The sequence below is a fragment of the Epithele typhae genome (assembly GCF_022376455.1).
Source record: "Epithele typhae strain CBS 203.58 chromosome Unknown BXZ73scaffold_90, whole genome shotgun sequence".
Lineage (NCBI taxonomy): Eukaryota > Fungi > Basidiomycota > Agaricomycetes > Polyporales > Epitheliaceae > Epithele > Epithele typhae.
In genome coordinates this window covers 80,010-99,431 of record NW_025954281.1, presented here as the reverse complement: position 1 = coordinate 99,431, position 19,422 = coordinate 80,010, and the positions used below count along the sequence as shown (strand labels likewise).

The following is a 19,422-nucleotide window of genomic DNA, read 5'->3' as shown; positions in this document are numbered from 1 at the left end:
TACCTCGTCTCAGTGAATGGCCCGAGGTTGAAGCGTCCAATCCAGCGCTTGCTCTTCGCTGAAGGCCTGAACGTTTGAACTTGCTAGCCATCGACGAATCATAATCACAAGCCTGTGATATGCGTGGTGAGCTATGACCTTCATATAGCGAATACGGTTCCAATGTTCTCGTGGGGCGGCCGCCAGCGTGCGAAGAAACAGGCACGGTACGTGATCAGGTGCCATGGATTGCTCATAAAACCTGGAAAAAGGACTACCATCCTGCGTCTTCTGTCCCCCTCACCCTATATCATCATGCCTGGGGAACCAGTAAAACTCGTCACGGTCAATACAGCACCGGATCGGGCGAAACGCCTCATAGGAAGGGTCGTCGAAGATGTCAGAGACTCCTACACTATCGTGTACGCTGCCAACGCCGAAAGTGAGTTATATGGGCAAAGGCCCATTCCGCCGCGGGCTAATTATCGATCAGGAATTGAGGACGTGAAACCAATGCTGTTGAAGGAAAGGCCAGACGTCGTAGTGAGTTGCGAGCCACACAGGCCGCGATCGAAATCCAATACCCCGAGCTTCACAGTTCACAGCGTCCATGTGGACCCTAGAGGAGTCGCAGGTGGGTTACGATGGCATATAATCAATGCCTTCACGAGATATAGTGGTTGAACTCATCTCTACAGAAAATTGTACAGCTTGCCAAAGAAACAGTCCCGGGGATTAAGACGTTCTGTCTCCCATATGGACTACAGGCTGAGAAAGGACCGGATGCAGTAGTCGAGTATATCGAGGAGAATCTCCCTGGTCTTCTTGGATGATTACAACACAACGCAGCGGGGCGTTTTCGTGGTTGACGGAAGAGAGTGCGTAAAATTCCCCGCGTGAGTCTTCTCCGGTCCCAGAGTCAGGACAGGGCGCTCACCGGAGCTCATAGACTCGTCAGATTAACCGGTTCTTTACTCGGTGGACGTATCACACCAATTGTATGTATCATTCGACATTGCATCGTCCTCTTTTCAAGCGTGGGCCCGCTTCCAATAACCCTTGGGGCCCACGGGAAACCCTACCATCGCGGCACTCGGCGCACTATCGCCGCTCCACAGACCGCGTACTCCCTTCAATGCCGACGTCCCTCAGCTACATCCGTCCTTCTGTTGTCTTTCGGGGGATGCGGTCACCCACGAAAGTGGGAATGTGACAAGCTCCCATCATGATTATGCCAAAAGCTCCACCATAATCGCCGCAGATAAGCAGATCCGCTTGATGTGACATGATACTGCGCCACTTGAACCTTGGCTACAAGCTTGTGTTTCTATGTATGGGGAGGGGGCCGTAATGTCTCAAAATACTCACCACTCGCTTGGGGCTGTACAGGATTAGTCCCAACCAGCTGACATGAACAGAAGGGGTCCCGGCGCAAGATGGAGTATAAGACCACCGTCGAGCGAGCACGCTGACCAGTAACTTCGTCATTTCTCTACATCGATGTCAAACTCGAGCGATTCGGACGTTCAGGACGATGTTCAGGACCAGTGAGGTCGGATTGCCGGACCTCCAAGACATACGCTGATGTGTTACTGAGTAGGCTTCTCACCAACATGTGCAGTATTGCAGTAGCAGGTACGCATACTACATTTTACACTTCCCCCAGTTGTGCTGACGGAATACAGCGTTTTTCATCTACGAGAGCGTGATTGTCTTCGGCCGTGAAGTGGAGCTGTTCTGGAAGGCAAGACCATCCGGGGCCACCGTCATCTTCTTAACCAACAAGTACTTCCGCCTTTTATACTACATCTTGGGGATCAGCGCCTTCATGTATACGTTTACATTCCAGGTATGCGTCTCCGACAGCCTTATGCACGCACAGCTGACGATACCCTGTGACAGAGGTATTCATTGCTCTGGACCGTCAACTATCGAAACAGAACGTTGACATGCTTTCCAGCTGCACAGCGCTGCAATTCACCATTTGGACCCTAGAAATCCTCGGGTACTTCCCCGTCGCTTGTGAGGGCATTGCCTCCTTGACTCCGACGGTTTCGTGACTTAGAGACGCAGTCTTTTCGGCGCTTCGATGCCTTGCTCTCAGTAGAAGCAAAGTGTTGGCTCTTCTTGTGCTCCTCTTGGCTCTCGCGCCTGCAGGAGTCAACACGGCACGTCTTTCGAGTACCCCTTTCCCACGTTGTCGTATTCATAACACACCTACAGGCCGTCTACGGTATGGGTCTCACCGGAATAGTAGACCCAGATAACGGCTCATGCGGCTCGGTGAACAGTGTCTCGCTGGACACCGCGTTCAAGTGAGTAACATGGGATCTTTCTACGTTTTAACCGGACCAACTCATTGTACTTCAACAGATGTATGTGCGACGAGTATCCTTCAAGCATGCTAACTAATCGAACAGCGGCTTAGTTGTCATTGTCTCTCGCACGGGCCTCATCACCGCGGACCTCATCCTCATCGCCGTAACGTGGATGCAGCTTTTCAGACCGAAAAGTGGTCAGAATGGCCTTGGCAGAGGATGGCGCATGTCGTTCGTCAACGTGGTGCTCCGTGATGGTACGTCGAACATATAATGTGTCTCGAAAAATTAACACGTCATATGCGCAGGAACCATATACTTCTTGTATGTCTCGCGCTCTGACTTGACTATATACGGAGATGAACTGATGTGCGCGCATCGATCAGTGTGATGCTGGTGTTCAACGTGCTGCAACTCACGTTCTCACTGCTTTCGGTGAAGCCTTCTATGCTCGCGGCGATCTTCAAGCCTCTGACGCCTCGGATGACCTTCGCAGATCTTCGGCACGGGCGACCCGTCTGCCGGAAGCAACATCCCAATCTTCACCGATCCGTAAGCTTCCTCATCGCGGTTTTCCCTGACACCTCTGACCTCCCATAGCATCACCACCATGCTTGTCTCGCGCTTCCTACTCAATCTTCAAGAGGCCAACCAGCGCGCAGTCGCTGGAGTAGTGGTCTCCTACTCAGACTCAGCAGACCTCGGCGGACGCTACCCCTCGGCGGCAGTGTTCAGCAGCGCGGGCAACATTGAGTCAATCAACTTCGCGAGGGCGATGGGTTCGATTGGGACCTCCGTCGTTGCGAGCATCGACGAAACCGATGCACGAGGTCCGCTGACCCAAGGTGGATCTGGTTCGGAAACGCCGTCAACCGAGGATTTCGAGCGCCACGGAGGGATGATGTTGCGAAGTTTTAGACAAGATGTGCCTCGGTTATAAGGGCAAGGAGGGTAAGTACACTGTACTAGTAGACTGTTATGAGCCATGGAGTCCAAGACAGACCGCTTTCCGAGTATCATCATCAAGTTATCGAGAAGTCCACCCGAGGGCATGAACCTCTTCATCATGTTCGCAATAGCTGTAGGTCGCTCCGTCGTTCCCCCGAGCCCCTCCGCATAGGAGTCAAGCTGCCGGCGAAAGCCTGGGTTCGGCTCGACCACCTCGCGCTTCGAAACGCAAAGCCGTATCGCGTCCCACGGGCTCATACCATGCTCAGCAACGAGGTACGCGCACACGACCGTCGCAGAGCGCGAGATGCCCATCGCGCAGTGGACCTGTCAGTCTCGTTGTCAGCTCAGCCGACATACACACGTACGGAAACAAGGCAGTGCAAGAACGCACCAGCACGACGTTCCCCTCCCCTTCCAAGGCGCTCGCGATGAACGCAGTCGTCGCGCCGAAGTGCTCCAGGACAGTGTCCGCGTCCTCGTCGTCCGGGAGCGCGACGTGCATCGTCGTCAGGCTCTCGGCGAGCGCGGGAGGGTACGGGGGCACCTGCTGGAGCACGGAGCGACGTGCGTCGCGCCCATCTCGTGCATCTGCCCCTCGTCGATGACGGTGATGTAGCCGGAGAGGTAGAGTCGCGGAGGATCTGTGAGTGCGTGGCGATGCATCCGCTGGGGCGCGCGGGAATACGTGGGTCATGGCTAGATTGTGCTGGGGACGCGGAAGTAGAGGGGGACATATGGGAGAGGTGGACGATTTACTTCGTTGCTCTTGTGGATGTCCGGCGGTGGCGATGTCGTCGGGCGGGCAATATGTCCTGTAGCTCGGTGCGACATATAGAAAGCAGGAATGACAGGTCAGCACCGCCAACACAAACATATATGGGATAACAGCGAATCGAAGCCGGCAGACTCTACTAGCACATCTACTCATCGTAATGTGTGCCGCCTCTGTTTGAGTTGAATAAGCCGGACGGTATAACATTAGTGTATTGCAAAACATAGCTATGAACGAACAGCATGACACAACAAATCGACGGACCCTACGTAGCCTTGGCAGACAACTCGACGGCGTGTTTGAAAGCGCCCAGGAGAGCGTTAGCTGGAGTTTCTCATTCCTCCAGTTGAAAGTCGATGTCTGAGGTTGGAGTAAGTAATTGAAATGGGCAAGATGCGCAAAGAACCTACTCTGTAGTTGCTAAGAATCCAGTAGTATATGCGTACGTGTGGTTTGAATTCGATGGTCTCAATGTATTCGTATGCGCCATTTATTAGATCTGGAAGCGCTAGTCCTCGGTCCGTCTTGATAGCGTGATCACTGTGCGAGAATGGGCTACTGCGGATACGAATTAGAAGAGCGAACATACTATTATACGAAGTGGTGAACTCGTCTTGAAGCATAGAGTTGACTATGGCCTCGATATCTACAGGTGCGGGTTCCCGGTACAATTGTAGATCTCCTCTTCGCCTGTAAGATCGTACGCTGCATGGCAAGCCTGCAAAACGTTCAAAGCGCGTCGCATGTCTCCCTTAGAAAGCTTAAGCAGAGCCTGCTTGCCCTCGGGCGTAAGTTTGACACTACAGCAGGTGAGCGCACAATCGGAGCCTAGACAGCGATGCTACGTACCCTTCGCTCAATGACGCTGTCCACCCTTTTTTGCACTTCGGATATCGGTAATGGAGAGAATCGGAAGCGCGTACAGCGACTTTGTACTGCGGGATGATCTTGTTCACGTAGTTGCAGATGATGCAAAATCTGACATTGCGCGTGTACTGCTCAATGACACGGCGTAGCGCAGACTGCGCGGCCGTGGTCATCATGTCTGCCTCGTCCAGAATGATGAGTTTGTGCCTTTCTGGTCGAGCGAACGCGTTTCCGCGAAGTTCTTGATCTGCACACGAACGGCATCGATACCACGATCGTCTGACGCGTTCAACTGGCGAAAATATTGGACACATCGCCGGTCAAGACAGACGAGCAGAACGCACCTCGAGAATCTGCCTCCTGAACGAGGGGCCGTATATCCGCCGTGCCACCGCCAGAATGGTCGACGTCTTTCCAGTTCCTGGTGGTCCGTAGAACAGCATGTGTGGTACCCGGTCCTTCTCGATGAACTTCTCGACTGTTCGAGGGTTGTAAGCGGCCCGAACCACTAACATTCCGACCGAATGTACTCACTTGTGCTCGTAATGTCTTGGTGAGACACGACATCGTCGAGAGTCACCGGGCGGTACTTCTCCACCCTAACTTCACATAAGCGCATGACAAGTCAGGGCCTGCTCAGCAGACGCACCACGGTAAGTTGTCGAGATCCTGAGGCTCATCGTTCGAGATGGCTTTCGCTTTGCCTTTTCCTTTTTCACCTGACGGCCACCGGATGGGCTCGTCCACGTGCATCTCGTCGTCGCTGCTCATACTGTCGGAGTATCCCAGAGTAGGAGGTGTGAAAACGCGCCAGGAAAGAATGTGAGGACAACTGTGTACGGTGGATGTGGCGGACGCGTCGTGCAGGCGCCTACGCGTGTAACGCGACGCGTCTCGCTAAGCGCTGATTCAGCGGAGCCTCGGCCGGAGTCACCGGACGCTGAACCTTAATGCACGGACCATCAACAGAGGGTGGCTGCTGACAAAGCGGTCGGCTATATAACTTTAACTCGCGCGCGAGTACATCTCACTCTCCATCGGTTTTCGCTTTTGTCGACGACTCCACCGGCTGCGTGTTGGACAGACAGAGGCGGCCACAAAGTGAGTATTTCTATTTCGCGTTCTCTTCCTGCACATGTTGTCGATTGCCACAGCGCTGATGGACGTCGTGTGTGATCAGAATGCAGATCTTCGTCAAGACCCTCACGGGCAAGACTATCACCCTCGAGGTTGAATCCTCGGACACCATCGACAATGTCAAGGCCAAAATCCAGGACAAGGAGGGGTGAGTAATATCACAGTCGTTGCTTCTCACTACGTCCTAATGTCGTCGCAGTATTCCCCCCGACCAGCAGCGCCTGATCTTTGCCGGCAAGCAGCTAGAAGATGGCCGCACCCTCAGCGACTACAACATCCAGAAGGAGTCTACCCTTCACCTTGTGCTCCGCCTTCGTGGTGGTGCGAAGAAGCGCAAGAAGAAGACCTACAACGTGAGTCCTTCGCGATGTTCCTGAACGCGCGCAGATGCTAATTCCACGTCCCCCGTCCAGACTCCCAAGAAGATCAAGCACAAGCGCAAGAAGGTCAAGATGTCCATCCTCAAGTACTACAAGGTGGAGTCGGACGGCAAGATCAAGCGTCTTCGCCGCGAGTGCCCTTCGGCGGAGTGCGGTGCTGGTATCTTCGTGAGTACTTGCTTCCTCATTGCGATGATCATGCCACCGACATCCTACTCCTAGATGGCGTTCCACAAGGACCGTCAGTACTGCGGCAAGTGCGGGTTGACCTACCAGTTCCAGCCCGGCACGAAGCCTCCCGTCGTCTAAGCGTTCGCGCTAGATAGTCTATGCCCTGTTGTGCTGTCTGGCCATGTATCACGCTGTATGCATATGACGATTGTATCATTTGGCTGTTCGTCTGTGCATATGTTGCTTCACGAATGTGTGTTCTCGAAGCTTCTCCATTCGTGTGCGCGATTTTTTGCTGTGAAGAATCTCCTGCGTATGCAAGTGTCCCGCGCGTGTGTGTCGATATTTTACAACGTAGGCCACTGTGCGCACTCGAGGCATGTGTTCAGCAACGTATGTATTACGGTATTGACCAACTACTCTACGGGGTGATGTCAACCGACAGCAAGCATGCAGCGAGGCAGAGCTCGTGCACCGTGCAGGGTGCAGGATCCGCGCCGGGCCAATCGGAGCAGTCCGATCCGAGAAAAAACAGGCCGACGCGAGTGCGGATCAACGCCCTCGTCCTGTCCCGCCGGAGGACCATCGCGGTCAAATGCACCAAGCCACCATGCCCTCGCCACCCTTCCCTCTCCCCCATCCCCCCTGCCGTCCGCCGCCCGCCCCTCCACTCTGTCCACCGCCCGCTGTCTCCCTTCGCCGTCTACACCTTCGCCCATTATGTATCTGGCCCTCCTCATAGATGAGATCCTACAGCTCGTGTTCGACTTCTGCGGCGACATTCCCTCCCCGGAGCCCGGTTGGACATATTCACAACTCGCCCGCACCTGCAAGGCATGGAAGGAGCCGGCACTGGACAGGCTGTGGGCGAGATTGGGAAGTATTGAGCCCCTCCTGGCTCTCCAAAAGGACGACACGGTGAGTACATGTCCCGTTTCTCTTTGCGCCACCGACTTGGGAGTGGTCGAAGTGTATCACTGTAACGGTTCGCGGTCACCGGAAAGCGATCATGTCTTATGTTGAAAGGCCGTTACCCGGGACGGCCTTGAACGTCTTCGTCAGCGCTGTCCCGATGCTTGACGGGGTCGAGTATGGCGCCCCGCTCGTTCGCCACTCGGGACCTCCGGGCCTCTTATATGCGTGTCGTTTGCATCTCGCAGGCTCGGGACCCGGCCAATGGAGATGTTCTTCACGAGGTCCAGCTGCCTAAAAAGTGCCCTGTTACAAAAACTGACTTGCCCACAGATGAACTCGCTTGTCCTCCACGCATATACCTCTCGCGTCAAGAGCATCACCCTTCGACATGCGATACCCAAAACCATTAAAACACCTTACCCTCTTTTTGAGCTCCCCAGACTCGAGAGTGTCACGCTACTTTCCGACGGATGCATGGCTCCGCAGGCGTGGGCCGTTTCATCTCGTCTCAAGCACGTCCACATCAACACTGGCTACTCCAGAAGCCAGCAAGAGCTCCTCGACAGGAGCAATGCCGCTGCCAAACTCCTCTTATGCGCTGGAAACGAGGCCCCGTGCCTTGAGTCCCTTTACATCCGCGGTCGGATGACAGACACCCTCAACAGCGTGGTCACCGGCCTCACGCAACTGCGCAGCCTCAACATCAAGGGCAACTGTTTCATCGAGCCTGATACGCTCGCGGCCATCGCAACGTTCCCCGCATTGGAGTCGCTCTCCGTGTACGCAAACCGTGTCAATGCCAGCGCCTTCGAGGACGCCGTCCCCGCTGGCGTGGAGTGCTTCCCGTCGCTCAAGCGTCTCGCCATCCGCGCCAGTGGACCCTCCTCGCCGCTCTTCTCGCTCGCCTCCCCAATGGCAGGCTTACCGTCTTGACGTTGATGTGGTGGGAACCAAGAAGGGCCTTCTCACATGCAGCCCGTCTTCGAGCTGCTCGCAGAGAAGCCGCGACGAGCCTTCGCGAACTCGTCATCGATGACCTGACGGACATCAGCGAGCTGGACGCTACCCACGCTAGCCCGCGCTGGTATACGGTCGACCTCCTTGCTCCACTCGCTCGCCTGAAGGCTCTCGAGCGCATCTCCTTCCTCAGCCGGACCTCAGCGACTCCGACCTCGGCGTACTCGGCAAGTGGTGGCCCACGCTCGCACACCTCGACCTCGGAGCGCTATTTGACGATGCGGATGACGAAGTGCCAGAGTGGAAACGCAGCTCACTCCCGCTGCGTACGCCGTCGTAGCCAAGTCCTTCCCCTGCTTGCAGAGCCTCGCTCTTCCCGCGCACCCGCCCTCCACGTCGACCACCCGGGCGTCCTCACCCACACCCGACGTGAGGACCACAAGCAAGGGCCGCCCCCCGCGACGATACAGCAGCGGGTCCTCCACGCGCTCACGATCGGGGACGTCCCGGAGCTGAGACGGACGCGGCGGGGATGATTGATGCGCTTGTCGCGATCTTTCCGTCCCTAATCACTTTCGACTGTACCACGGCCGACCTCCGCAAGCGCTTTGAGGTCGTCGTTGCGTGGCTTTTCCTAGATTCACTGTACGGCCAGACTTTTTAGACGAACTGCTGCAGACATCGCTACATAGATAGAGGCTCGTGATACAGTAGACACAGCACACTAGTGATACCCTATTCGTGTTAGACGTTAGACATGGACGGTCGCTCACAAGCGGAGCGATCCCTGGATGTTTCCGATCGTATTTACATAGGAGTTAGATCACTATTACTGTTGAGACTAATACCATAATGATCTCGGTCTGGATTGTCAAAGGATACGGCCCACATGCGATAAAGTTCGACATTCATCATCTTGTTGACCCACTATGAATCCAGTGAGGTCCACCATATCAGTAAGCCTCCGGTATTCCCGCCTTGCTAGGACGAGTAAATACGGCGCGCTGCCACGCAAGTGGGAGGTCTGAGGTAAACAGCAGACGCGCAGGCTCAGTGGGCGTCGTCAAGCATCTTGCCCAGAGCCACCACCGCCGCGCTCGTTTGTCCTTCCTTCGTGCTGCCTCCTACTTTCGTTCCCGCCTACGCCACTCCTTTCATCCTCATGCCCGCTCTCGATGCCGACGCCTCGCGCTTCCTCGCGCCTCGCAAGTCGCCCTCCAGACAAACCCTCGGCCGCAAGACATCTGCCTCCTTCCGTTCCCCATCCTCGCTCGGTGATGCTCTCAGCGCGGACGACGCGAATGGCCGCCACTCCCTAGCCCACGAGCTCGCTGCAGCACTACTTCCCGAGCCGAGTGCGGGCTCGAAACTGCTCGCGGAGGAGTTTGGGATCGAGTACGACGAGGGTGCCGAGGGCATCGACGGCCTCCCCGCCGACTCCGCGGACGGCACCCGGACACCCACCTTCCACGAGGACACGCAGTTCGATGGCCTCCCAGACACCAGCGGGGCCGAGTCCCTCGCTTCGCAGCTCAACGGAGCCTCCCGTCTCAGCCCCGCCCGCTCTCACCACGACTCCCCACTCTCACCCGCCGTCTCCGTCCCCGATATCGACCCGGACTTCCGCAGCCCGCAGGTCTCGCCGACGGCCGCGGTCCGCCCGCACACTCCCTCCCGACGATCCCAGCCCGAGCAGCAAGACCCGATGGCCATCCTCGCCGCCGACCTGGAATACACGGAGCGGTTCCTCGCCCAGCTCCGGAGGCTCGACTCGGGGGAGCCCTCAGGTGCGCCGTCCGCCCCCGCGTCCGCGTCCCCTCCCGCGCCTTCCTCCGCCGCGCTCGAGAAGCTCGCGTCGGACGTCATCCGGCGGATCAACGACGCGGCCCGCGACCGCGAGGGCCAGTTGCGCGAGCTGCTCGAGTGCGAGCGCGAGTTCCGCAAGATCGCGGGCGAGGTCGGCGGCAACGACGCGCTCGCCGTCCTGCCCGAGCTCGAGGACCTCGTGCGGGACGAAGTCCACCCCGCCGGGCCCTCCTCCGCGCGCGCCCCCGCGGCGGCGGCCGCTTCCGAGGCCCACGAGCCGTCCGCAGCCGCAGAGGACCCGAACGACTGGGAGGTCGACCCGGACCGTGCGCTGCTCGGTGACGCCGAGGACGAGCATGGGGATCCTCTCGACGACCCGTACGGCGAGCCGCAGTACTCGCCCACGCCAGCGAAGTCCGAGTTTCCGCCGATCCCTCCCGTACACGGGCCTGCCACCCCCGCGGCGGCCCTTCCCCTGCTCGTCAACCTCCGCACGTTCACCGCTTCCACCGCGTCGTCGCTCGCGACAATATCCGAGCACACGCAGGTGAACGCCGCCGCGACGACGGAAGCCGGGCGCAAGATCCGCGCGCTCAAGAACAAGCTCGGCGGATGGCGGACGGAGTGGGACAGCGCGGAGCGGAGCCGCGTTCGGATAGAGCGCTGGGAGGCCGGGATCGTCGACGGGGACACGCCGCCCACGGGCTCGACGTCGCCCCCAAGGTTGCAGCGGAGGGTCGACGGTCGGAAGATCGTGCAGGAGCACCTGGAGGCATTCGAGAAGGCACTCACGGAGGCGCATACGAAGACACAGGCGATCATCGCCGCCGTTTCGTGAGTTCGCCACCGTCCGTGCGTCGTCGCCGTGTTTCTGCTGCTCCCTCGTTCTGGGCTGTGCCCTTGTCCTATCGTTATGCTGTTGTCGCTTGCTTGGTTTTCGGGGTTAAGGGTGGTGGTATGGAGGCAGGGGCGAGGCGAACGGATTAGGAAGAATCAGGAGAGGTGCCTTCACGACCCACCCACGCACGAATCTAGTATATCTCTCGCTCACCGCATCGTCAAATTGCTACCACTACAGTATATCATCAACACAGCGCCCTGTAGTCCCACATGGAATTGTTCTACATAGATCTGGGCCCCGACCATCTTACATACCTCACGCACTTCTCGTCCGCGGTGAATTATCCTGTGAACTGGAACCTATATCGACTGCATTAGACCTCGCTTGCTGTGCTCATGGCTCGGTCAAGCTCACCAGTTTGTCCTGGCGGAGGGAAGAATGTCAGCGATTGGACCAGACAGGAGTGAAATGGTGCTCACCTCGCCTCCACCGCTTCTGCTCTCACAGCGCGCTTTGGGTCGTCCAACGCCTTGGCAAGCTCCCGGAGCACCGTCGCCTTCTGCGGGTGCAAGACGTCGTACCGCACGACGTTCGGCAGCGTCGCCAGGTATCGCAGAGCGGCCAAACGCACTTTCTGCTCGCACGAAGTCCAGTCAGGCTTGGGAGAACCACGGGAACAAGAGACGGACTCACCGCGGAAGGCATCTGTGAGGCCAGACTGTTCTTGAGCATCGTTGTCACCAGATTTGAGGCGTGCCCGGTCAGCACTGTGTTGTCCTTCCCGCCGGAAGTTGCTGCGGCGAGCAGCGTGTCGATCACGTTCGCGCGGATCTCGTTGTCGGGTAGGTCGAGCCCGCGCAGGAGGAGCGGCATGAGCTGTAAAGGTGTTCCCTTCAGCCAAGGCACGAGTGGGACCCAAAAGCCAAGATGACGCTCACGGCAGGCATCTCGCTCGAGTACGTCGACTTCGGCACCGACTTGATGAGGGCGGCAAGCGCGACGAGGTACGCAGTTTGCTGGGCCGACTCTGAAGGGGCGGACGTGAGCACCCTGCTGGACATCGCACGCGGAGGAAAGGGGCCTACGCGAGCTCTTCGCGCCTTCGATGATCCCGGGAGCACCGAGTTGCAGTACTTCTGTGCGTACAAGATCTGCGAGGTACAGTCACGTTAGGTACTCGTTCGCATGGCGGTTCCGGGACGCTCGCACCCTAAGGGTGGCATGATTACGCTTTGTGAGGACCTTGTCCGTGCCGGGTATCCGCCCAATCGCGCGCGCGGCATCCCAGCTCACATGGTCTTCACTGAAGAGCCCAAAGAGACGGTCGACGTTCGCCATGGCGCCAGGGTGTCCGCGGACCAAAAGTGCTTTGGTGAGCTGTGTATGTCGGGCACACAGTCAACGAATCATGGAAGCATCGACAAGAAACGGGAGACGAACCCAAGTGAAGGTAGTAATGGCATGCCGCCGTGCGTCTGCTGCGCGCGTCTCATCAGCGATCTGGGAGGTCCAAAACATCTCGATATTTGATGATAAGAACGAATCCAGCTCTGTGAGAGTCGTTAGCAAAACACGGCAGTTTTTTCGCCGAGGAACCACTGTACTGACTGTCTGCATGCCTGTTCAATGTAGCAGCAACCATGTGCATCACAGCCTCCCTCTGGAGGGCGGTCTCCGCTTGTGTGACGTTCCATTCTAGTAGATTGTCGAGTAAAGCCACTTCGTCCGGTACAGGGAGAGACACCTCTTTGTGCAACGTAATTACAGCGGCTGAGATATGACAAGGAGGTTCTTCTGCGCGTGGATGCTCCTGGCTAAACATCGAAATGAGTCTGGAATGAACTTCAGTTTACATCTGGACACGACGCTAACCTTCAAAGGGCTGAAGTGTTTTTCTACTGGAATTTCGGCGTGTCTTGCGTGAGTTGAGCTACATCGCCGTCGAGGAAAGCCGCGAACATCGCCTTGATGAAGTCTCTTGACGTCTGGAAATCAGGAGTAAGTGACATATCGGTCAACAATCCCACAACGTGCACGTACGCAGCAGTGAGGGTTTGCGTGACGAGTGTTACGATCTGCCCGGCGATCGCAATCAACCGTGGGTCCGTCGCCGGCATCGCCATGCCATCTTCTGTCGCGAGCGCCGAGTACACGAACATGCCACACAAACGTGGCACGAGTCTGTCGACGTACTTGACGACGTCTGTGTGTCCCGCTTCCACCTTCGTTGAGAGCACATCCGCGAGTGTGCACAGGAGTGAATGCGCGTACGCTGAAGTCGGCTCGAGGGCTTCGGGGGACAACGGGGAGGACGGTAGACAGAGGAGATCGAGCTTCGTCGAGACGCGAACGACAAGTGTTTCGAAGAGGTTGGGCTGTGTGCATAGTTTTTTGAGGGATGCGAGGGTGTGCCAGTACTTGACACGCTCGGCCTCGGCGTCCCGTGCAGGCGAGCGATCGGGGAGGGAGGTGAAGAGGAGGGGGAGCGTGTTGTCTGCGACATGGGAGGGCGCGAAGGAAGAAATGGCACACAGGAGGTCCAGACACTCGTTGCTGTGAAAGGTAAAGAATTAGCACAGATGGAAGACGGCGCCACGCAGACATACCTGACGTCGCTGTCATCGGTGTCTTGCTGCAGTACTTCATTGACGTGATGTACAATGAAGCCGAGTTCTTCGTCGGTCAATAGATCACGAGTAAGCACCATGCTCTTCAGCGAGTCGACCGCGGGATAAGATGACGCTGGAGTCTTGAGACCGACGGTGAGGACACCGAGCACTTCGTCTTTGTATGGAGCCAAGGGTACTTGTTCGTCAGGGAGAACTTCAGGGTCCGGAGACGCGGTTGACTCTCGCGCAGCCTCGATGAGGTCGGCAAGTAGACGTAGTGTCGGCGCTCGGTTAGGGAGCTCGTCGGGATTGAGGAAGAGCTGAACGAAGTGTGGTATCGCCTTGCTGAGTGTGAAACGAGCCACACTCGCTGCAACACAGGTAGGTGAGGAGGACAGTCGAAACTCAACGCAAAAGAGACTGACGTGTTGTTGACATGAACGCGCAGAGAACCTTGATAGCATGCTTTGCCTGGCTTTTCTCAGGTTCACGTAAAATCTGGATACACTCATTGCAAGCGTCTTTGGCTAATCCCTCAATCTCAGCAGTATCTGCAGTGGTGTCCAATGGGGTGGGTGCATATATGGTCTTGATAAGCACTTGTGTGGTTTTCAAAGCCTTCTCCTCGATGACCGAATCTGTAGGTTGAAAGATCTGATATACCCACATTAATAGAGCAGACATGCAAAAATACAAATCGGATTCACCTCAAGCTTCAAGCAATTCCAAAGCTTCCGCGCAAACTCCCTCCGATTGCCGGACCGTACACAGAGAGACACGCGTCCATGGTATCTAGCGTATCTTTCTGTAAGAACGGGGTATGAGCTCGCTTCCCGAGTCACTGCATGACCGACTTACTTTGGTAGCTGGAGAGCCGGCTGTCAGCTTTTCCATGAAAAGCGGGAGGGCTAGCTTTCCGAAAGCAGGCGTAGCGTGCAAGCATGACCTACAGGCATTCATCAGTTTCGGTTTGAAGATGGATTCAAGTCCGACACACCGTAATGTGGTCTTCAGGTCCTCAGACGTGATGGCATAAGGATCATTAGGTGGCGGTCTGAATGTAATGGGGAAATAGCAGAAAGTGATGTTGAAGAAGTCCTGGAGCCGATGAGTGAGGGCGTGAAGCCTATGCATATCAAATATACCAGCTTACCTCAATGAACCTTTGCGTATCGAACTCAATGAGCAGCACTCGATCAATGGCAAATGCTAGGAGAAGATTGCGCGGATCCTTCTCTCCTTCGGCCAGATTGATGTAGCCTCGAACGAATTCTTCTCCAAGCCCCTTCATGGCTGGTATAGGAGTCAGAAGTATACACACGCTTTAGGCACGTGGTGCTCACCGTCTCTATATTTAGCTACGAGATTATCAATAGTCCTGAAAACCGTGAAGCGCTGCGCTTGGATGAGGACCTTCATCTTCACATGCTCGAATATCCTGTGCGTAAATGAATGTGCAGTAATGTGCCGGACCGCACGCATGTACGCACGCTTTCACAACCTCCACTGCGTCAATAGACGTTAGCATAGGGAGGGCAGTGAGGGTAACAAGCCCTTTGAGTGCGGGGATAATAGTTTCGGTGTCTTCGAGCTTGCCGCAATAGAAGGCCACGAGAGTGCGGACTTTGCATCCAGACGGCGATCAGACGAGGAGTATACCGGTGTAGCGCGCAATTTGCGCACCCGACTGTCGGTTCAGCTTCTCGGGTGGACATTTTCCAAGCACGAGTGAGAGAAATTCGACACCTGAGGCCGGAGATGAAGCAGGTGGGAGGGGGTACAGTGCGTGAACGTACCCTTGGTGCGCAAGTCGTCCTCTTCTGAGGTCAAGAACTCCCCCAGGGCCTGCACCACGTGCAAAAGAGTGGCATTTCCCCGAGTGATCTCTGTGGGCTCATTGAGCGCATGATGCCAAGCTGACTAGACACCTTCAGAACGCACCTGCGACAGTGTCCTCGACTTCTCGCTCCTGCTCGGAGGTGATCCACAATCTCACCAAACGTTCCACCTGCTCCATGGGTCAGGCTGTCCAGCGTCGATGCCAGCTATGAGAGCACAGCACGAGAAGAAGTCAAGGGTCGAAAAGTGCAGCCACCGGCTGCACGATTATGGGATGATGTCAAGATTCGCGCGAGGTGCAAATGTACACGCTTATCGTATCTGGGACCGGGCCGCTGAGTTGGAAGGGAATGTAAAAATGAGTCGACCCAGGCTCGAACTGAGGACCTTCTGTGTGTTAGACAGATGCGATAACCAACTACGCCATCGACCCATAGAAGTCGGCAATATAATGTAGTAGGTCATACCAATGAATTCACTTCGACGTCTAACGCTCACTCTTTGGTCTCAGTCTACGGGGTTTACGCCCTCTTTTGACAGCTCCGGCCCACTATCACAACCTCCTCCCTCGGCTTACATGCTACGCTGCGCAACACGAGCCGCGACGCATGCATGGATTTCGAACAGTCCCGCTCGCGCACATGCTGTCTCCCTCTTCTCTACTTCCGTTCCATTCCGTCAAGACAAGGACCCCAAGCGGCTGGAGAAGACACAGAAAGCAGAAGACAGGATAAACTACAATGACAAGGTTTCTTTCTCGGATAAGCCCGACCCGGAGCAGGCTTCGTACAAGCAGCTCACTGCGAATGACATGGAGCACTTGCGGGAGCCTCCACGACGCGTGAAGATGCTCGTGCGCGACTTCATTGAGGACGCACTCTACAACCCCCACTATGGCTACTTCTCTAAACAGGCGACTATCTACTCTGCATTGCAACCATCGACTTCTCCTCCGTTCGGAATATGGACCAATTTGATGCGGAGGTCGCGAAGCATTATGCGTCTTATGGGCCGGATGGAGAAGGTCCGGGGAAGCAGCTGTGGCATACGCCGACAGAGATGTTTAAGGTCAGTGGTGCTGAAGGGCTTCTCGAGCGTACACTAATCAGTCAGGTTGGAAGCCATACTATGGTCGAGCCATGGCGCAATGCATCGTGTCTGAGTATCTCCTCAAGTACTTTCCTTATGAAGACCTCGTCATCTACGAAATTGGAGCGGGAAATGGTACGCTTGCGTTGGACATTCTCGACTGTCTTCAGCAGGAATATCCGGACGTCTATGAGCGCACCCGCTACAACATTATCGAGATTAGTGCAAATCTTGCGTCTCTCCAGAAACGGAAGCTCTGTTCGGCCCATCCATGCGTGACGGTGAACCATGAGAGTATCTTCCGGTGGAATACACACGAGTCTGCGCCCTGCTACTTTTTGGCGATGGAGGTCGTTGTGAGTACTTCCTACGTCTTTGAATGCATTGTTTTCAAGGGTTTCGCAGGACAATTTCGCACACGACCTGATACGTTACGACATACGGACACTCGAACCTTTGCAGGGCGTGGTTACAATAGACAAAAATGGCGATTTCGGCTGCCATTACACCAAGGTCACCGACTCGCTAATCGCTTCGTATCTCACTCTCCGACGCTATCTCAAGCAACCCCCACCAATAGCTAGACCCCTCCAATACTTCCCCGCTCTGCGGTCTCTCTACGCCAACCTCCCCCTTGCTCCCAATCTCTCCAAGCCTGAATTCATTCCAACGAGGCTTCTCACTCTCCTCCGCACCCTCCGACGCCACTTCCCTCGACATCGTCTTCTGCTTTCAGACTTCTCCACCCTACCGGACACGATCCCAGGCATCAACGCTCCGGTGGTGCAAACACGGTTCCAGAACACGATGGTCACATGCGAGACACTCTTCGTACAGCAGGGCTACTTCGACATCTTCTTTCCGACGAACTTCGAAGCCCTGCGCGACGCATACGAATTCGTCCTCGCTCAACCCCGGGCCACTCCCGACGACCCTCTGGAGCCCGAGCCCGCGCGGGTCACTCCGCTCGCGACGACGGCGTCCTCCCTGCAGGACGGGATGGGCTTCTTCTCGTCTTACCATCCCAAGACGCGACGCGCTCCCGTCGAGGTGTGACGAGCAGCAGCGGGTTACCGGTTGGCGAGCGGAAGAGCCAGGTGTACACCCACGCGGAGTTCATGGGGACTTACGCGGATGTGGCGAGTACGAGGTTGCGGAGTGGAGAGAACCCGTTGTTGGACACGTACAAGAATGTGAAGTTCTTGTTTTGAGTTCGGATGGTTGGGGTCGTACATCGCGTATGTACTGCACATCGTTCATGTTCATGTTAGCTTGCATGAACAACGGACGAACGTCAGGAACGCAGGGCGTCAATGAACAAGGCACTTGCGAGGTGAACCGTGACCCGGCCAAGTGTCCGCGCTCGACGTTGATGGTTCACCCATTGTCGAGCCACCACATTGACCGCCGAGCTACGGGTTGTCCGTCATATCAGTGCAAAATGGCCGCGAAACTCGAGATTTTTTTTCTTCAAGTGGGACTTGAGATCACCCTTTGTAGCGACACGGATCAGGCACGCTCCAACTTCCCGCGCGTCCTCCGCGCGGCACTCGGGCCTCAGGCCAGCCGTGGGCGCGCGCGCATACTTATAAGGGCTCGGCGTGCTCGACAGCGTGCTTCACTCATCCTCCGCCTTCTTTCCACTGACCGGTTCAGCACCGCGCTCCAGCAGCGTCGCTTGTCCTCTCCTTCTTGTTGAGTTGCTGCTACCGTCCGCGACGGTCTTTGGAATCCCATCCCCTCCGCTCCTTCAAATCGCCTCCCCCGCTCCTTAATAGTCGTCAAGATGCAGTTCGCGTCCATCCTCTACACCATCGCGATGCTGCTTGTCTGCACCCTCGCCGCGCCGCTCCAGACTCGCCAGGAGAAGGTGTCGAATGTCAAGTGCACGGGCACCAAGTGAGTCCCATGGTCGTGCGCGCGCGCGCGCGCGTCGCCTTGCGCTGACCACACACCGTCCGCGTCCAGGGCGCTCGACTTCCACTCCTCCAACGTCGCGCAGCTGCAGATCTGCGGCAGCATCGCGGGCTCGATCCAAAAGTGCCAGGGCGCGCCGACCTCGACCGTCGGCCAGTCGGGCAACGTGCGCTTCACGATCAACCCCGTCGTGTCCGGCGATGTCATCAACATCTCCAAGGGCCGTTGGGAGCGTGCGTGTCATCCGGCTTTCTGTTTCTCCTGCGTTCCGCATCGTCCGAGCTTGTTCCGCTCACACATCTTCCTTCGCGCGTACAGAGGGCATCAAGGCTGCGTTCGCGGTGTGCGGCCAGAACATCCCCTTCACGGCGACGTTCGCCGGCGGTGCGCGCAAGGGAGACGTCAAGGTTACCTACGGCTCTGTGTAGGCGACGATGTGGAAGGTTTCTTTCTGAGGAAGCTCTGGGATCCGTATCGCATGTACAGTCGCAACTCCTCTTGCTTTGAATGTCATTCGAGTCTCTGGTGCTTTATCTCACGGGGGTACCCATGATTTGGGAGGACTGGGTGTGCTGTGCATCTTGCTGTGTTGAGCTAGCTGCTGCAAACTACTACATGAATGGTGGCGCGACCGCCCGTTGGGAGGACAAAAATTGAGTCGACCCAGGCTCGAACTGAGGACCTTCTGTGTGTTAGACAGATGCGATAACCAACTACGCCATCGACCCGTTGACATATCTCTCTAATAGTTATCATCAGCGACAATCACTTCGTCGAGCAAGAAGAGTTGAAGAAGGTGACGTAAGTGACTAACGAATCGGGCGCTAGAACTAGCGCACGGACCAGAGCAAAATCATGGCGCATCATATTTTGC

The 19,422-nt window shown here is 56.4% G+C and overlaps 9 protein-coding genes and 2 non-coding genes across 11 annotated transcripts; 7 read left to right on the top strand and 4 right to left on the bottom strand.

The window, feature by feature from the left end:
* Window positions 1-294: 294 nt before the first annotated feature.
* Window positions 295-812, top strand: BXZ73DRAFT_92891 (uncharacterized protein; the record flags this gene model as incomplete). The annotated part of the gene is made up of 4 exons (XM_048026517.1): window positions 295-421; window positions 473-522; window positions 578-613; window positions 678-812. The coding sequence occupies 4 exons, from the start codon at window positions 295-297 to the stop codon at window positions 810-812; spliced, it is 348 nt and encodes a 115-aa protein (XP_047872426.1).
* Window positions 813-1,479: 667 nt separating this feature from the next.
* Window positions 1,480-2,853, top strand: BXZ73DRAFT_106767 (uncharacterized protein; the record flags this gene model as incomplete). The annotated part of the gene is made up of 8 exons (XM_048016716.1): window positions 1,480-1,526; window positions 1,580-1,614; window positions 1,665-1,828; window positions 2,203-2,294; window positions 2,400-2,554; window positions 2,606-2,621; window positions 2,684-2,732; window positions 2,794-2,853. The coding sequence occupies 8 exons, from the start codon at window positions 1,480-1,482 to the stop codon at window positions 2,851-2,853; spliced, it is 618 nt and encodes a 205-aa protein (XP_047872425.1).
* A 1,432-nt stretch (window positions 2,854-4,285) lies between these two features.
* On the bottom strand, window positions 4,286-5,640 carry BXZ73DRAFT_92890 (P-loop containing nucleoside triphosphate hydrolase protein; the record flags this gene model as incomplete). The annotated part of the gene is made up of 9 exons (XM_048026516.1): window positions 4,286-4,344; window positions 4,427-4,560; window positions 4,606-4,666; window positions 4,690-4,820; window positions 4,957-5,065; window positions 5,113-5,179; window positions 5,232-5,365; window positions 5,422-5,486; window positions 5,537-5,640. The coding sequence occupies 9 exons, from the start codon at window positions 5,638-5,640 to the stop codon at window positions 4,286-4,288; spliced, it is 864 nt and encodes a 287-aa protein (XP_047872424.1).
* Window positions 5,641-6,068: 428 nt separating this feature from the next.
* Window positions 6,069-6,713, top strand: BXZ73DRAFT_106765 (ubiquitin/40s ribosomal protein S27a fusion; the record flags this gene model as incomplete). Its single annotated transcript, XM_048016715.1, has 4 exons — window positions 6,069-6,172; window positions 6,224-6,377; window positions 6,438-6,572; window positions 6,627-6,713. The coding sequence occupies 4 exons, from the start codon at window positions 6,069-6,071 to the stop codon at window positions 6,711-6,713; spliced, it is 480 nt and encodes a 159-aa protein (XP_047872423.1).
* A 582-nt stretch (window positions 6,714-7,295) lies between these two features.
* On the top strand, window positions 7,296-8,983 carry BXZ73DRAFT_81784 (uncharacterized protein; the record flags this gene model as incomplete). The annotated part of the gene is made up of 3 exons (XM_048023573.1): window positions 7,296-7,493; window positions 7,821-8,416; window positions 8,488-8,983. The coding sequence occupies 3 exons, from the start codon at window positions 7,296-7,298 to the stop codon at window positions 8,981-8,983; spliced, it is 1,290 nt and encodes a 429-aa protein (XP_047872422.1).
* A 626-nt stretch (window positions 8,984-9,609) lies between these two features.
* Window positions 9,610-11,091, top strand: BXZ73DRAFT_81783 (uncharacterized protein; the record flags this gene model as incomplete). Its single annotated transcript, XM_048023572.1, has 1 exon — window positions 9,610-11,091. One exon carries the CDS (start codon window positions 9,610-9,612, stop codon window positions 11,089-11,091), a length of 1,482 nt encoding a protein of 493 aa, XP_047872421.1.
* A 343-nt stretch (window positions 11,092-11,434) lies between these two features.
* Window positions 11,435-15,720, bottom strand: BXZ73DRAFT_106763 (ARM repeat-containing protein; the record flags this gene model as incomplete). Its single annotated transcript, XM_048016714.1, has 20 exons — window positions 11,435-11,453; window positions 11,509-11,517; window positions 11,574-11,728; window positions 11,788-11,970; window positions 12,033-12,245; window positions 12,304-12,471; window positions 12,535-12,644; window positions 12,703-12,926; window positions 12,994-13,071; window positions 13,135-13,647; window positions 13,701-14,073; window positions 14,129-14,357; window positions 14,562-14,649; window positions 14,701-14,801; window positions 14,857-14,996; window positions 15,047-15,141; window positions 15,194-15,326; window positions 15,387-15,449; window positions 15,500-15,589; window positions 15,645-15,720. 20 exons carry the CDS (start codon window positions 15,718-15,720, stop codon window positions 11,435-11,437), a joined length of 3,060 nt encoding a protein of 1,019 aa, XP_047872420.1.
* Window positions 15,721-15,900: 180 nt separating this feature from the next.
* Window positions 15,901-17,842, top strand: BXZ73DRAFT_92888 (DUF185-domain-containing protein; the record flags this gene model as incomplete). The annotated part of the gene is made up of 6 exons (XM_048026515.1): window positions 15,901-15,934; window positions 16,226-16,543; window positions 16,567-16,610; window positions 16,664-16,987; window positions 17,037-17,681; window positions 17,717-17,842. 6 exons carry the CDS (start codon window positions 15,901-15,903, stop codon window positions 17,840-17,842), a joined length of 1,491 nt encoding a protein of 496 aa, XP_047872419.1.
* On the bottom strand, window positions 15,902-15,975 carry BXZ73DRAFT_t188. Its single transcript has one exon. It is a non-coding gene; the product is annotated as a tRNA-Val (tRNA).
* Window positions 17,843-18,417: 575 nt separating the features above from the next.
* Window positions 18,418-18,976, top strand: BXZ73DRAFT_92887 (uncharacterized protein; the record flags this gene model as incomplete). The annotated part of the gene is made up of 3 exons (XM_048026514.1): window positions 18,418-18,530; window positions 18,600-18,781; window positions 18,867-18,976. The coding sequence occupies 3 exons, from the start codon at window positions 18,418-18,420 to the stop codon at window positions 18,974-18,976; spliced, it is 405 nt and encodes a 134-aa protein (XP_047872418.1).
* A 226-nt stretch (window positions 18,977-19,202) lies between these two features.
* BXZ73DRAFT_t187 lies at window positions 19,203-19,276 on the bottom strand. Its single transcript has one exon. It is a non-coding gene; the product is annotated as a tRNA-Val (tRNA).
* Between the last annotated feature and the right edge of the window lie 146 nt (window positions 19,277-19,422).